General features: G+C 56.1%; 1 protein-coding gene across 1 annotated transcript; it reads left to right on the forward strand.

The window, feature by feature from the left end:
* The first annotated feature begins 11,467 nt into the window (after positions 1-11,467).
* On the forward strand, positions 11,468-13,371 carry LOC109742755 (L-gulonolactone oxidase 2-like). The gene has a single exon (XM_020301854.4). It carries the CDS (start codon positions 11,528-11,530, stop codon positions 13,286-13,288), a length of 1,761 nt encoding a protein of 586 aa, XP_020157443.2. The 5' UTR covers positions 11,468-11,527; the 3' UTR covers positions 13,289-13,371.
* Positions 13,372-14,640: the final 1,269 nt, after the last annotated feature.

A 14,640-nucleotide genomic window follows, 5' to 3' on the forward strand; every position in this document is an offset into this window, starting at 1 on the left:
TGGCGCCGGAGGGATGTACCGGGTAAAGCTCGTCCGGGCTGTCACATCGGTGGAGTACCATCCGTGTACGGGCATCATTCACAGAAAAGCCAATATCGTCAAATTCAACAGTGATAGGGTTCTCACGAGCAAGGCGATGAACAGAAACAAGATTGGTAACTAAGTCAGGAGACACAAGAATATTAGACATGTTAACGAGAGTAGAAGTAGAAGGAAATGACATATGACCGACATGTATAATGGGTAGAGAGGAACCGTTACCAACGGTGAGGCGGGTGGGAGTATGAACAGGAGTGGCGGACATGAGGTTACCGGGATGAGATGTCATGTGAGCAGTGGCGCCCGAGTCCATGTACCAGTCACCTCCGCCACCGTAGTTACTCAGTGACGGAGCCGAGTGCAGAGCAGCGAGGAGGGCCGGGTCCCACGGCGGCGGCACCTGGGAAGGGAGAAACCCTCCGTAGGCGGGAGCGGGCGCGGGCGCGGGCACGGCGCTGTAGTCGCTGTAGGGGGCGGCGTTCTGCACGGTGAAGAGCACCTGGTGGCTCGCCGGCTGAGGCCCAAGGACGCCTGGAGCGGGAGCCCGAGGAACCGGCATCAAGTACGCGTGTACGAAGCCCGTCCAGGGGTCGGTGCCGTAAGTCCAGGGCGGGGTGGTCTGCTGCTACTGACGAGGGGCCCCCCTTGCGCCTGTTTGCGACCACCCCCGCGGCGGTTGCCGCGGCGCTCGCCACCCTGCTGCAGTTGCTAGGGGAGGAGGGGCGGGGGGCGCGGGCGGGAGGGGGTAGAACCCGGAGGCGCGGGGGGCGCCAGCTGGTGACGGGGCGCAGGCGCGGGCGGGGCGGCCGGTGGAGGGGCACCACGCGAGGTGCTGCACGCGCTTCTTGACCCCCTTCATCCGGTGCTCCCCCAACCGCAAGTATGCCATGAACTTGGGGAAGGAGGGCTCCTGTATGAGGGAGAGGTTGGAGGCGCGTTACCGAAGTCCTCATTGGGGCCGGCGGTGAGCGTGCTGAGGAGGAGGTCATCATCAACCTTGGCGCCAATGTCACGGAGCTCATCTGCCAACGTCTTCAGGCGACGGCAGTAGTCATCGATAGACTGATCATCCTGATGACAGTCAAAAAATTCCTGCTACAAAAAAACGCGGCGTTGAAGCTTGTTGTCGGTGAAGAGGCCATTGAGCTTCACCCACACGGCGCGGGCGTCATCACCATTGCTCACGACCGTGTGAAACAGGTCCTTCAAGATGGTGGTGAAGAACCACCGGATGAGCGTGGCGTCGATCGCGGTCCACTCGGAGTCAACCACCATAGTGCGGGAGTCGATGGAGCCGTCAACATGATCCACGAGGTTGTTCTCGCGGAAGAGCAACGAGAAGTACGTCTTCCACACAAAGTATGTGGCGTCGGTGGCATCGAGGACGACGGGGACGCGGTCATGGATGTTGATGTCGCGGATGTCAGCGGGGTCCGGCCCGGCGAAGGGGTTGTAGGAGGAGGAGCCGGAGGAAGTAAAGGCGGCGCGGGAAGGAAGCGGCGCGGTGCGAGCAGGAGGCGCGGCGTGGGGAGGTGGCGCGGCGCGGCGGCTGCGGCGTGGGGCACGGCGCGGGGAGGAGGCGCGGCGCGGGGTGGCGGCAGCGGTGTTGGGTGGAGGCGCGGCAGGGAGGATGGTGCGGCGCAGGGGAGCGGCGGCGGCGGCAGCTGGAGATCGCAGCGGCGGCGGCGGCCCGAGGCGGCGGCTAGGGTTAGGCGGAAGCGGTAGGGGATCGACTTGCAATAGATATCATGTAGACAATGACTTGGTGCATCGATAATTGATTGATCGTGCACTAGGCACATATATATATAGGTACAAGGGGTGCGACTGGTATCTTGTCTCCTAAGATACACGTACATATAGATGGAGACAGACACTACAGGTACTGCATACAAAACCCAGACCTACATACATGTACACATGTGCAACAATATCAACTGTGAAGGGATTCATTGAACATACAAAGGATAAGGGGGTGCTAGGCAGGACCAAGCCATCCACGTATCGCTATGAATAGTGCATGAACGCCACATCGAGCGAGCTGCGAGAGGAAAGAAAAAGACGGGCAGCGACGAGAGAAAATAAAACGGGGCCATCCACAGCGCCCCCACCCCCCGCGACACCCCTCACTCCCACCTCCTCCTCGTCCTTCTCCTTCTGCGCCCTAGGAGCCCCCCGCCGCCGCCGCCGACTGCTACTCCTCCTCGCCCCTTCCTCTATGTTTCTCTCCTCCTGCTGCTCGCCGCCACCTCCCCACCCGCCTCATCTCCATTTCCCGATCTGGCAGGCAGAGGAGGAGAGAAAGGAGACGGATGGTGGGATCCGATGGATCTGCTCGGGAGCTCGAGGTGCTCAGCCCCGCTGCTCCTCACGCCTTCTCCGCCGCGCTCGGGGAGGGTCGCCGCCAAGGGTGGGGAGCACGAGCTCGGGGGAGGGCTGGATCCAGCGACTACGCACTCGGGAGCCTCCCCGCGCCACTGTGTCGTGGTCGCCGCGGCAGGGGTCCAGCAGCAGTCGCCCGGGGAAGCTGGATCCACAGGAGCTCGTGTTCAGGGTCACCGTGGATGGACTCTGAATTTTAGGGTCTCCGGCATGGAAATGGTGCATTTCAGGTGTTGAAGTCAGCTGAGGCCTTTTTCTGTGCATCTAATCTATCATGTAATACCGATTCTGTGTCATTTTCTATTGGTGTAAGAATCATATTAATCTTACACATGTTCGTTTTGTATATAACATCAGGACAGAGACCCACACTCATATGTCATTTTCTTGTGCTTATGTTGCTTCCATATTGTCGCAAGTAAGATATGTTGCTGATCCAGGCTCCAGTAGACCCATTATTCCTTCAATGATGTTCCTCTTCGATTTGTTTGTGCAGCATCACCAACTCAACTCCATGCATATGCAGATGCAGGGGGAGGAGAGGACCACTACTTTGATTCTCTGATTTTTTTTTTGTGAGAATTAAGATGGGTGGCTTCTCGTGTAGAACTCAGTTTACATATATTTTTTATTTTATAACTAGACCTATGCTTTTATCAGGTTTTCTTATGATGTGTTCATATTCTGCAGGAAGAGCATCTTTTTTTTAGAACGAAGACGCACGGACGCGTCCGGCTTTAAATTAATAAAGCCACAACGGCAGCGTGAAACAAGTCATAACACAACCCCACAGGCCTATCCGGCCAGCGCCAAAGGATCATCGGAAGTTCCATGCGCAGCTCAACCAAACCAAAGACATTACAGGGCATAGCCCGTACAGAGCACGCAGGCTCGTCAAGCAACAAAAGGGACCATGGACATCACCATAGTCAAGGCTCCCTAGCCATCACATAAACTTGCAGCAAACGTTGTTGAGCGGTGTTGGTCAACTCAGTATCCCTGCGCCTCCCCAACGGACTCCACTGCTGCAATAGAAGGTTACATTTGAAGAGGATGTTAGCCGGATGCGAAGGGAAGCAACCCTCAATAGTAAATTTGTTTCTAGTAAGCCATATAGACCAGAGAAGTGCCCCGACACATCTCCACATCACCCGTTTAGCACTCCCGTGTATCGTATCTAAAAGGTGAGTAAGCTCTGCGGCCGATCTGGGATCCCACTGAACACCAGCCGCCGCCCGGACCGCGCTCCAAGCGAATCTAGCAAGGGGACATCTGAAGAACGCATGGCTGGCGTCCTCAGGCTCCCCACACAACGCGCATGGGCCAGTGGCCGGCCCATTGCGTTTGGCCACATTTAAGGAAGTCGGCAACTTATCGCGAAACAATTGCCACATGAAGAGTTCGATCTTCAAGGGCAACTGCGCTTTCCATAGCCCCGCGAGCGCCTGTTGTGCCGTCCCTCGACACAGCCTACGGTACAGAGAGTTAACCGAGAACTTGCCCGAACTGGTAAGCGCCCAGCTGACCGTATCTGGTTCGTCCTGAAGGGTGATCGGGTTAATAAGGTGCATCAGGGCCAAGAGGTTGGACTGCTCTAACCCGTTTAGTTCTCGTTTGAAATAGATCACGGGAGGACTAGCCGCGAGCGTAGCCACCACCGTGATGGATGGGTCGACGGCCAGCTCGTACAAATCCCGGAATTCCATCCATAAAGGTTGGGCTCCCAGCCACCTATCCGTCTAGAAACGGGTCGAGCGTCCATTCCCAATCGAAAACTTCGCCCCCATGGAGAACGCCGATTTGACCGACTGCAAATCGTTCCAGAAGGGGGAGCCCCGTGCCCGCCCATCGAAAAAGTTCCCTCCTGGGAAGTACTTGGCCTTGAGGAGATCAACCCAGAGGCCTGAAGCACCTTGAGTGATTTTCCAAATCCACTTACACATCAAGGCGATGTTTAAGAGTCTGGAATTGGTGATCCCGAGGCCCCCCAAGGCCTTGGGCCGACACACCGAGGCCCATTTAACCATGTGATATTTACGGTTTGGGCCGGTTCCTTCCCAAAAGAACTTGGCTTGGGGCGTGTCAAACTTCGCATGGACCCCTTCTGCGAGAAGAAACAAACCCATGGCGAACATTGGCAAGGAAGACAGACTTGAATTCATAAGAATGAGTCTAGCCGCCTTGGAGAGGAATTTCCCTCGCCAGGGGCACACCCTCCCGCGCACCTTGCCGCACAGCGGATCCCAATCCTCTATCGTGGGTCGTTTGGTATCAATCGGGAGCCCGAGGTACGTAAAGGGAAATTTGCCAACTTTGCAATTAAACCAATCCGCTATACGTCTACCCTCGTCCGGCTCCACCCCCATCGTCATCAACTCACACTTGTGAAAGTTGATTTTGAGACCGGACATGAGCTCGAAGCTAATGAGAATCGCCTTGACCGAGGCTATACTCTGGAGGTCCAGGCGAAACATCAAAAGTGTATCATCTGCGTATTGCAGATGGGTCACTCCCCCTGGAATGAGATGGCCTACCAGCCCTTGGATATGGCCAGCCGCCGCTGCTTTTGATAACATAGCGGATAGCGCATCAACAACAAAGTTGAACAGAAGCGGCGACATCGGGTCACCCTGCCTAAGGCCGCGTTTGTTCCTGAAGAAATGCCCTATTTCTCCGTTCACCAACACTGCAGTTTGGCCACCCGAGACCAATTGCAAGACGCGATGAACCCACACCGCGGAGAAACCACGACCCAGGAGCACTTGGCGCAGGAAATCCCAATTAACCCGGTCATACGCCTTCTCGAAGTCCAGCTTCAACAGAACGGCTGGTTCCTTTGTGCGTTTAAGCTCGTGGACGATTTCCTGGAGAGCGAGCGGACCCTCCAGGATATTACGCCCACGGATAAACGCAGATTGGTTACGCTGGATCGAGCGGTGGGCAATCGGACCTAGTCGCGTAGCGCACGCTTTGGCGCAGATCTTAAAAGGCACATTAATCAACGCAATCGGGCGATACTGTCTGATGTTGTCAGCCCCCTGAACCTTCGGAATAAGCGAGAGCACTCCAAAGTTAAGGCGGGAAATATCAACCTGGCCCCGCATGAAACCGTTACATATCGCGAAGATCGGCTCTCTAAGGGTGGGCCAAAATCGCTTAAACATAGCAACCGGCCATCCGTCCGGCCCCGGTGCTGTGTCCGCTTTCATCCCCATGAGAGCGGCGTCGATTTCTTCGGGGGTAAACGCGAGCCCCAACTCGTCGTTCTCCATTGCTAGCACGCGTTGGGGTCCCTCCCACACGTCCTCACGGAGGCCCGCTCCCTGGGCCTCACTAGTTCCCATCAGGTTGATGTAGAACTCGTAAATGTGTCGCGAAATGTCTTCTTGGCGCAGCAGGAGCCCCTGCTCCGATTGCAGCCTGAGTATAGCGCATTTACGGCGCCGACCGTTGGCGTATGCTTGGAAATACTTGGTGTTGGCGTCACCCTTAAGTGTCCATTTGAGCCCACTACGCCGCCGCCAGTATTCCTCCTCGGCGCGAAGTATGGCCTCGACCTGCCCCTCAAGAGTGTATCGATGAGCCCACTCCTGCTCCGAGAAGACACGAGCATCAGCTTGCGCATCGATCCTGGCAATCTCTGCCATGATCAGCGTTCTGTGCTCCTTGTCCATCCTCCCTAGGTTGGCGCCCCACCCCTTGAGGCTCGCTCTCAGTCGCCCCCCGACAGCATTCCAAAATTCCATCGGGCCACGTTGGGGTCCGACCTGCTGCACGCACGCGAGCCATTTCTCCTTGAAGAGCGACTCGAAGCCTGGTACTTCAAACCAGGCCGTTTCAAAGAAAAACCGCGGGCTGCGGCGCATCCTATCCTCCCCCGAGGAGTAGACTAGCGGAACGTGGTCTGATCCAATCCGTGTCTCCGCGACCAACGCACACAAAGGATAGCCCATTTCCCACTCCGGCGACATGAATACCCTGTCAAGCACCGAACGAACCGGGGCAAGCTGCTTATTAGTCCAAGTAAAGCGTGCTCCCGTTCTGGCCACTTCCCTAAGTGCCATGGCAGCAATTGCCGCGTTGAACATGGCCACCCTCGGCCAGTTAATGATGCCATTATTCTTGTCCGCTCCGGACCTAATTAGGTTGAAATCCCCTCCCACGAGGACCGGGAGTGCCGCGGCCGTCACCGAAGTGACTTTTTGTTGGAGTTCTCCCAAGAACTCCGCCGATCTGGAATGATCGGCTGGTCCATAGACCTGAATAACTACTAACTCGTGAAGCATAGCACGAATGCGGAAATGAGCAGCTAAGAAGAAAGAGCCCCTATCCCAGTTGATAATGTCATACACATCGCGGCTTAGACCCATCAACATGCCCCCCGAGCGTCCTACCGCGGGAGTAAAGTGCCACTCAAAACGTTCTAATGGGTCTAGCGAAAGCAGCTCATGAAAGTGGAAATCCATCTTAATCGTTTCTTGCAAACCTACGATGTCCGCGTCCTCTTTGCGCATGTACTCTTTGAGGAGGGTGCGCCGACCCAAGTGGCCAAAGCCACGGATATTCCAAAACAGCGCTCGCATCTAAATGACACGGTTGCGGAGCCGTACACCCCTTGAGGTGACCGCTTTCGCCACGCGCCTCACCTTGCCCCTGCAAGGCGAGGGAGAAGGGGCAACCCCTGTTGCCTGTCCCTCCTCCTCGGGCACAGAAAGAACCGCGCCGACCCCTCCCTCGGGGCCCTCCATCCTCTGTTCGGCACGCGCTGCAGCAGCAGCCGCGAGCGCGGCCTGCGCCAACTCCTTAGGGCGCACCAGAGTAATCAGCTCTCGATGACCACCCACACACGCGGGATCGACACCACTTGCGTCTAACACCTCCATCAAATGCTCATCCGAAAAAGAATCAAGCACCGTAAAACGGGGGGGTGGATTACCTGAAATTTCCATATTCTTCTGGGCCTGGAGGAGTTGCGCCCGCTGCAAGGAAGGCATGTTGCCCTTGGCGCCCTTGGAGCGCGAACTCGTGCGCACCGGCACCGCCGCCTCCGTCTTGGTACGCTTGGCCTTGGAGCTCCGCGCCATCAAGGAGGCCTCCTGCAGCAGCGGATCCACGGCCGGAGGAGCCGTCGGGGCCGCCAACGCCATGACCGACTGCCTTGGGGTGGGGGGGCACCAAGAGGATCCATCGCGCGTATCGCCTCCGCGCTGACCTTGCGCACAGCCGTCTTCTTCATCATCTTCACTGAGCCACTTAGGGAGTTACCGCGTCCGCCCGAAGCCGGTGACCCGCCTGGAATCATGCGCGAAGGGCTAGGAGAGAGGGCGATCGGCGAGCGCACACCGCCCACTCCTGCTGGTCCCAACGGGGCCGCAACCCTGGGTGGAGAGGACACCGACCCCAGGTTGGACCCGTACTGGTTGGGCACCGAAAGCACCATCTCAGCTGTGCCCATCCCAGCACCAGCGCGAGGCACCTCCACCCCCTCCGCTGGCGCCGCCGCGCCCGCCGTAGAGATCCCCAGTTTGTCCCAAGCAGCCGTATCAATTGAATCGTCCTCCTCCATACTCGCCTCCGGCTCCGCATCCTTGTCCTTGTCCTTGGTCCTGTCTTTGTCTTCGTCACCCGGGTCCCCTCCTCTGGGTGGGTGGGGCGGGGGGAGAGCAGGGGCCTCTGGGCGCGGGGGAGCAAGCTCCGGCTCGAGCTTAACATTGTACCCAGCCCCGTTGAACCAGATCTGCACAGACCCCCGCAGCTTGGCCGGCGCCCGGCACGCGAAGAGCATGCGCACCGGACCCGCACGGATCAGGGACAGCTCGTCCACCACCAGCGGGCGCCCGATCATCGTCGTCGCCGCCATTAGCCTCTCCACCCGACGCTGCTTCGGCGGAATACCCCAGAGCTTCACCCACACCTCCGGCATCGACAACGCCTTGGGCTCCGCGAGAGCAGCGTCCCGGATATCGGTCGTGATGTTGTGGATGGAGAGGAAGAGCTTTCCACTGCGTGTCGCCATCCTCAGCATGGCCGGATCGGGAAAAGCCACCGAGAAGGAGTCCGCGTCAAAAGGGGTGACCATCCAATCCCACTCGCCCTCGAAAAGATGCGTGAGCTCCTTCTCCAGAATCTCCTTGGACAGAATCCCCGGCTCTGCCGAGACCAGCGCCGCGTTGGCCCCCAGCGAGCCCTCCGACGCCGCGTCCGTCTCCTCGGGGTATTGAAGGCAGAAGAAGCCCCCGCCCGCGAACGCGTGCCCCATAGATTGGAGCATCAAGGGCTTGCCGCACGAGGGGCAGTAGGCCGAGGCATGTCCCTCTTGGCTGCAGATGACGCAGAGTTGCTTGAAAGTGCACTCATTTTGGAAGTGCCCCGTGCGCCCACAGCGAAAGCACTCCGGCCCCACCTCCACTTCGACCGGAATCGGTTCCGCCGCCGTGCCCTTGGAAGAAGAAGGCTTCGACTGCTGCCTCATCGCGGGCTTGTGCTTCTTCAGCTTCTGTTTGGCGTAGGGGTCTCCGACGCGGTCGCCTCCGGGCGGCAGGAGCGACTCCTTGCGCTTGAGCTCCAGCCCCTTTCTCTTGTGCTCCTCCTTCTTCTTCTTTTTCCGCTCCTGCTTCTTGAGCCACCATGGGGGAGGCGGCCCCCAGCCGCCGTCGCCGCCGGCGCCGGCCCGCTCCTCCGCCCGGATCTGCGCCTGAGCCCGCAGCTCGCGCTCACGCCGCTGCTCCGCCTCCGGATCCAGCGCCGCCCTCTTGTCAGCACGTCGCTCCCCCTTCGAGCCCATGGCTACGACCTCTGCGAAGGATCGATCCAGGGGAGGTGGGTGGGTGGGATGGGAGAACGAACGGGCGGAACGGCCGAAGCGCCGCCCCTCCGCAGCAGTGGCAGGAAACCCTAGTGAGCAGTCTAGGGCGCCTCGGCGGATCCACATCCACTTATGTGATGGGCGCTCCCCTCGCGGGCCTGGGCTCCGGGCCGGGGAAGCTGGCCTGGGCTGCACCGAAATAGCCCCTGTCACGGGCACCCCTCCCACCGCAATGGGCGTCAACTGGGCCGCGAGGCCCGAGTGGCCCGCGGCTGCAACCAGGCCCATCAGCCCAACCTGGCCGTCTGCGCCAACCCTAGGCCAGGGATCGGGCGACACTGCCGCCACCTCCTGCACCTCTGCCGGCGTCGCCGCCCCCGCGACCGGCTCCGGCGCGGGCCCCGGGACCTTCCGGAAGGGGGCCGCCGCCACCACCTCCGTCTCGGCACGCCGGACCTCCCGACCTGCCAACGGCCGCGGCTGCTCCGCCACGGACCGCATCGATGCCCTCCCCGGCCTCCCTGGCCGACGAGCACCGCGGCCACCAGGCGCGAACGCCCGGCGCCGCCCCGCCCTGAGCGAGCCCCCTAGCTCCTCTGCACGGGCCACAAAGTCACCAAACGACGGCAGCGCCCCGCCACCTCGCCTGTCACCACCCTCGCCGTCCTCCGCCTCCGAAATCTCGCTGTCACTTACCTCCGAAAGCGCCCAGAAGCGGCTCCCGCCCCATCCCAGAAGCGTCGTCGCCGCCGCACTGAAGCCGGCGACCAGGGGGGGGGGGGGGGGGAGGAGGGCGCCAGACGCCCCGACGCCCGCACCTCCGTCCAAGCCTCCGCCTCGCCGCGACCCGCGGCCCCAGCATCTTCATATCAGGAAGAAAAAACATGGGTGGAAGCTACTGACCATGAGGATTTACATCAGTGACCTTCACTCGGGCTGTAAGTAGGATATAATGCAGTAAAGACTTCTATTCTTGCGAGTCTGGTTAGATGCACTTGTGAATGGCTGCTAAGAAAAAAGGCCTCGGAGTGTAGAGAAGGTTTCTGAGATATGCATGCCAAATATCTAGCTACTTTGGCATTTTTGTAGGTAGATCTGTAGATATAAATAAAGTTGGTTCTATTGTGATACTCTCAATTTCTTCCAGTGTATGATATTCTGAAGGTTGGGGAATATATATTTACACGAGATAAATTATGATATACTCATGTTTCTTGAACCATTAATGACCATCACTACATCAAGATGGCTGGTGAGTAAAGCGTGTCATGTGTTCCATGATGTGTTACCATATATATACTACTTGCAGGAATTTTATATGTTGATTAGCATACTCTCACTCTAATGTATACATTGCATGTGTATGTTCTAAGAGGAGCACAATTTCAGAAGAGTATTTTTTTTATTTGAAGTGGTTTGAGTTTCTATCGAGACTTTATATCTAGCATCATTTTGGATCTTATGTAAAAAAAATATGATAATCCTGTCCGTATGACTATCAACAATCATACTTATTTTTATATGTTTCCTTCTGTGTCTACATATTTTGATGCACACTCTTTCAATATTTGGCTTGCTCTCGGCCTTTGCGCCATCGGCGTAACTGGTCATCTAGTTAATCTAAAGCCCGGTGGATGCCTTCTTTCTAAAAAACAAACTTTCAGCCAGATGGATGAAAAATCACACAATCATGGTATCATAGAGTTTTTTGTTTCTTTGACTTTGAGGCCTTGACTTGCAACCACCCAGATCCTAAAAAAAAAAGACCTTAGAGGATAACGTTGGTGACGAAGTTTTTGGCGATACATGCTCTTTAGCCCTTATTAGGAAAATCATTGTGATGGAATTTTGTGGCATACATGATTTTGATGTTGCAATGTCAACTGTTAAGGGCTTCGTAATCTAAAGCCGGATGGATACCTGCTTCTTTTTTATATTTTTTCCTAGCTAGATTGATGAAAAACACACAATGAACGCTAACGCAGAGTTGACTAAACGTCTTGTTCCTTTGAGTTCGAAGCCTTGACCTGTAACAACCCAGAAAAAGACAGCTAACCTAGAGGATAACCTTGTTGACAATGTTTTTAGCCCTTAGAAACACAGCTCGCATGCGTATATGTAGAAAATTAAGCCGTTTAGTCTGCGCACAGCTAGCTTCTCTGTTGGTTCACTTATATTGAACTCATACTCGCGCGGAAACGTGCAAGGTTTACCATGCCGTGAGACTTGACCTTAAGCCTACTTAAGGCCTAGCTTGTCTCTGTTGGCTACAATCCCAGGCAACCAATCATCAAGAGAAAAATGAAAATGACAATGTCACGAGTGCAAAAAAGAGCAATGGAAAGTTTGCTGGTGGTTGTCTCACTAGGAGTCCTCCTCCAGCTCGCCGGCTGCAGCCCTCCGCCGGACCCGGTGATGTGCACGCATGGCACGTCCAACTGCACGATCACCAACACGTACGGCTCCTTCACGGACCGCACCATCTGCCGCGCGGCCAAGGTCACCTACCCGCGGACAGAGCAGGAGCTCGTGGCGGCCGTGGCGGCCGTGGCGTCCACGAAACAGAAGGTGAGGGTGGCCACCAAGCACTCCCACAGCATTCCCAAGCTGGCGTGCCCTGGTGGCGACGACGGCACCATCATAAGCACGGCGCAGCTCAACCGGACGGTGCGCGTCGACGCAGCGAAGCGGCTCATGACGGTGGAGAGCGGCATGCTCCTCCGGGACCTGGTCGAGGCCGCTGCCGCCGCGGGGCTGTCCCTGCCGCACTCGCCGTATTGGCACGGCCTCACCATCGGGGGCCTCTTGAGCACGGGAGCACACGGGAGCTCGCTGTGGGGGAAGGGAGGCGCCGCGCACGAGTACGTGGTCGGGCTGAGGATCGTAACTCCGGCGCCGGCGAGCCAGGGGTTCGCCGTGGTGAGGGAGCTCGGGGCTGACCACCCGGACCTGGACGCGGCGAAGGTCTCCCTTGGCGTCCTCGGCGTCATCTCTCATGTGACTCTGGCCATGCAGCCGTTGTTCAAGCGGTCGGTGACGCTGGTGAAGCGCGACGACTCGGATTTCCAAGAGCAGGTGGCCCTGTGGGGTCATCTTCATGAGTACGGCGACATGACGTGGCTGCCGCACCAGGGCAAGGTGATCTACCGCCAGGACGACCGCGTCGACGTCTCCACCCCGGGCAATGGCCTCTACGACTTGCCCCTTATCCGCACCCGCGAGCTCATCGATGCAAGAGCGGCCGAAGAGCGGCTGCAGGAGAATGGCACCGACACCGCCCGGTGCGAGGCGGCGCAGCAGCAGGCGGCCGCGTCGGAGCGGCTGAATGTATTCACCAACGATGGCGTCTCCTTCACGGGATACCCGGTGGTGGGGTACCAGCACCGCATCCAGGCGTTCGGCACGTGCTTCAATAGCCCTGAGGATGGCCTCCTCACTTCCTGCGCCTGGGACCCGCGCATCCGAGGCTTCTTCAACTACAACTCCGGCTTCAGCGTCCCGCTTTCCAAGGCACCGGCATTCGTAGCCGACATGCAACGTCTCCGGAACCTCAATCCGGACTCGTTTTGTTCTTCTGTCGACCCTAGCATAGGCGTGCTCCTACGATACGTGAAGGCGTCATCCGCTTATCTCGGCAAGCCGGAGGACTCAATTGGAGTCGACATCATCTTTTACCGGAGCCACACCGAAGGCATGCCGCGTGCGCATGCCGATGTAGTGGACGAGATCGAGCAGCTGGCGTTGCATAAGTACGGCGGCATCCCGCACTGGGGTAAGAGCCGCAATTTCGCCTTCGATGGTGCCATCACGAAGTACCCAAAAGTCCATGAGTTTCTTAGGGTGAAAGATAGGTACGACCCAAAGGGGCTCTTCTCCAACGAGTGGACTGACAAGGTTCTCGGTATCAATGGAAGTCCCAACATCATCAAAAAGCGTTGTGCCATTGAAGGACTTTGCGTCTGCTCCAACAACTCGCACTGTGCTCCGGAGCAAGGCTACTTCTGCAGGCCAGGGAAGGTGTACAAGGAGGCTCGTGTCTGCTCGTTCTTCAAGGATTATTAAGGATGTCAAATTTGGCAGAGCCGTACATTGCACCACTCTCCTTTCCGGTTGCTTGTCGGACCTGAAAATAATGATTTGCTTTTCCTTGGTATATACGAGGATATATATATATATATATATATATATATATATATATATATATATATATATATATATATATGTGAACTACTCATTCTGTTAAGAAATATAAATAGTGATCTAAAAGCTCTTATATTTCTTTATCGAGGGAGTAGGCAATATGTCGTGGGCCGTCGCCACTATTGCCGACTATCAATCTATTCAATAATGATGTTTTAGTTTCTCGTTCGTCAATTATACTTTGCGAGCCATCCATCTGTACAACGGTTGAATGTTGTAGCCTGTCGTATGCTTTGATGTAGATCTTTCAATGTAAGAATACAGTAGATTTCCCCATAAAAGTGTATGGGATCAGTTTATACCAGATTATTGGAGGAAAGATGAGTTTTAAGTAGAAAATTATTTTTTCGTGAATATGCAAAGCTTATGTATCTTTCATTAATAGAGGTAGAAAATTAGATGGGCTGGTAGCTTTGGTTATCCTGGGCATGAACCAGTATGGTGGTGTTTGAAAACCCTGCTGGTTAAAGCATGCAGATAGTAGAATTGGCCCCTAAGAACTAACTTGAAATCTCCCTCTCTAATTGCGATTTTAGCCATTCTTATTGATTACAAGGCAGTTGTAGCATCCTTAGCAGGTTTTTTTTGCAACAAGGCCTACGACCATATATTAAGTATCAAACATCTTTATAGAAACACCATTACAGAAAAATAAAATTATATTCAAATCCACGGGAGTGCCAAAATTCGTCTTCCACCTGCATCCACCGGCGGCGCACCGTGAACATAATTCGATGCCGTCTCATGGCCTCCGCCTCGACGGAGCAATTTTTTAAAAAACCTAGGAACTTGTAGAAGTAGTGGCCGGATCATCGATGCATACCAGGAGATGCCGGCAGGTGCAATTTGTGAGGCAAATCACCGCCCCAGAGAGGAAAACGCCAATAAGAGCATGTAGAAACTCCGAAGACCATGAAAGTCGGCCAAATCCGAGCGAATCCACCGGAAACCTAAACTGACCAGATCTCGGAAGACCTGTCGAAGACACAACTCCACATGCCCTTCGCCAGTGATAAGCTTACCTACTGAATGAGGATAGGGCATGGAGGATATTATTCCTACAGCGGGGTAGGGGGAGGGGGTGGATGCCTCGTCATCCCAAACCAAACACAAAGCCTCCCTAAAGAAAACTTCAAACAAGTTTCCCACGTCGTTGCACACAGGATCTAGTCTAAGGAGCTCGTCATCATCTAGGACCATGCACCGATGCCCTC

The sequence above is a fragment of the Aegilops tauschii genome, chromosome 5 (genome assembly GCF_002575655.3).
Source record: "Aegilops tauschii subsp. strangulata cultivar AL8/78 chromosome 5, Aet v6.0, whole genome shotgun sequence".
Taxonomy (NCBI): Eukaryota; Viridiplantae; Streptophyta; class Magnoliopsida; order Poales; family Poaceae; genus Aegilops; species Aegilops tauschii.

Bases quoted from the DNA above. Each gene is read 5' to 3' on its own strand.
- LOC109742755 (XM_020301854.4), top strand. From the start codon at position 11,528: ATGAAAATGACAATGTCACGAGTGCAAAAAAGAGCAATGGAAAGTTTG.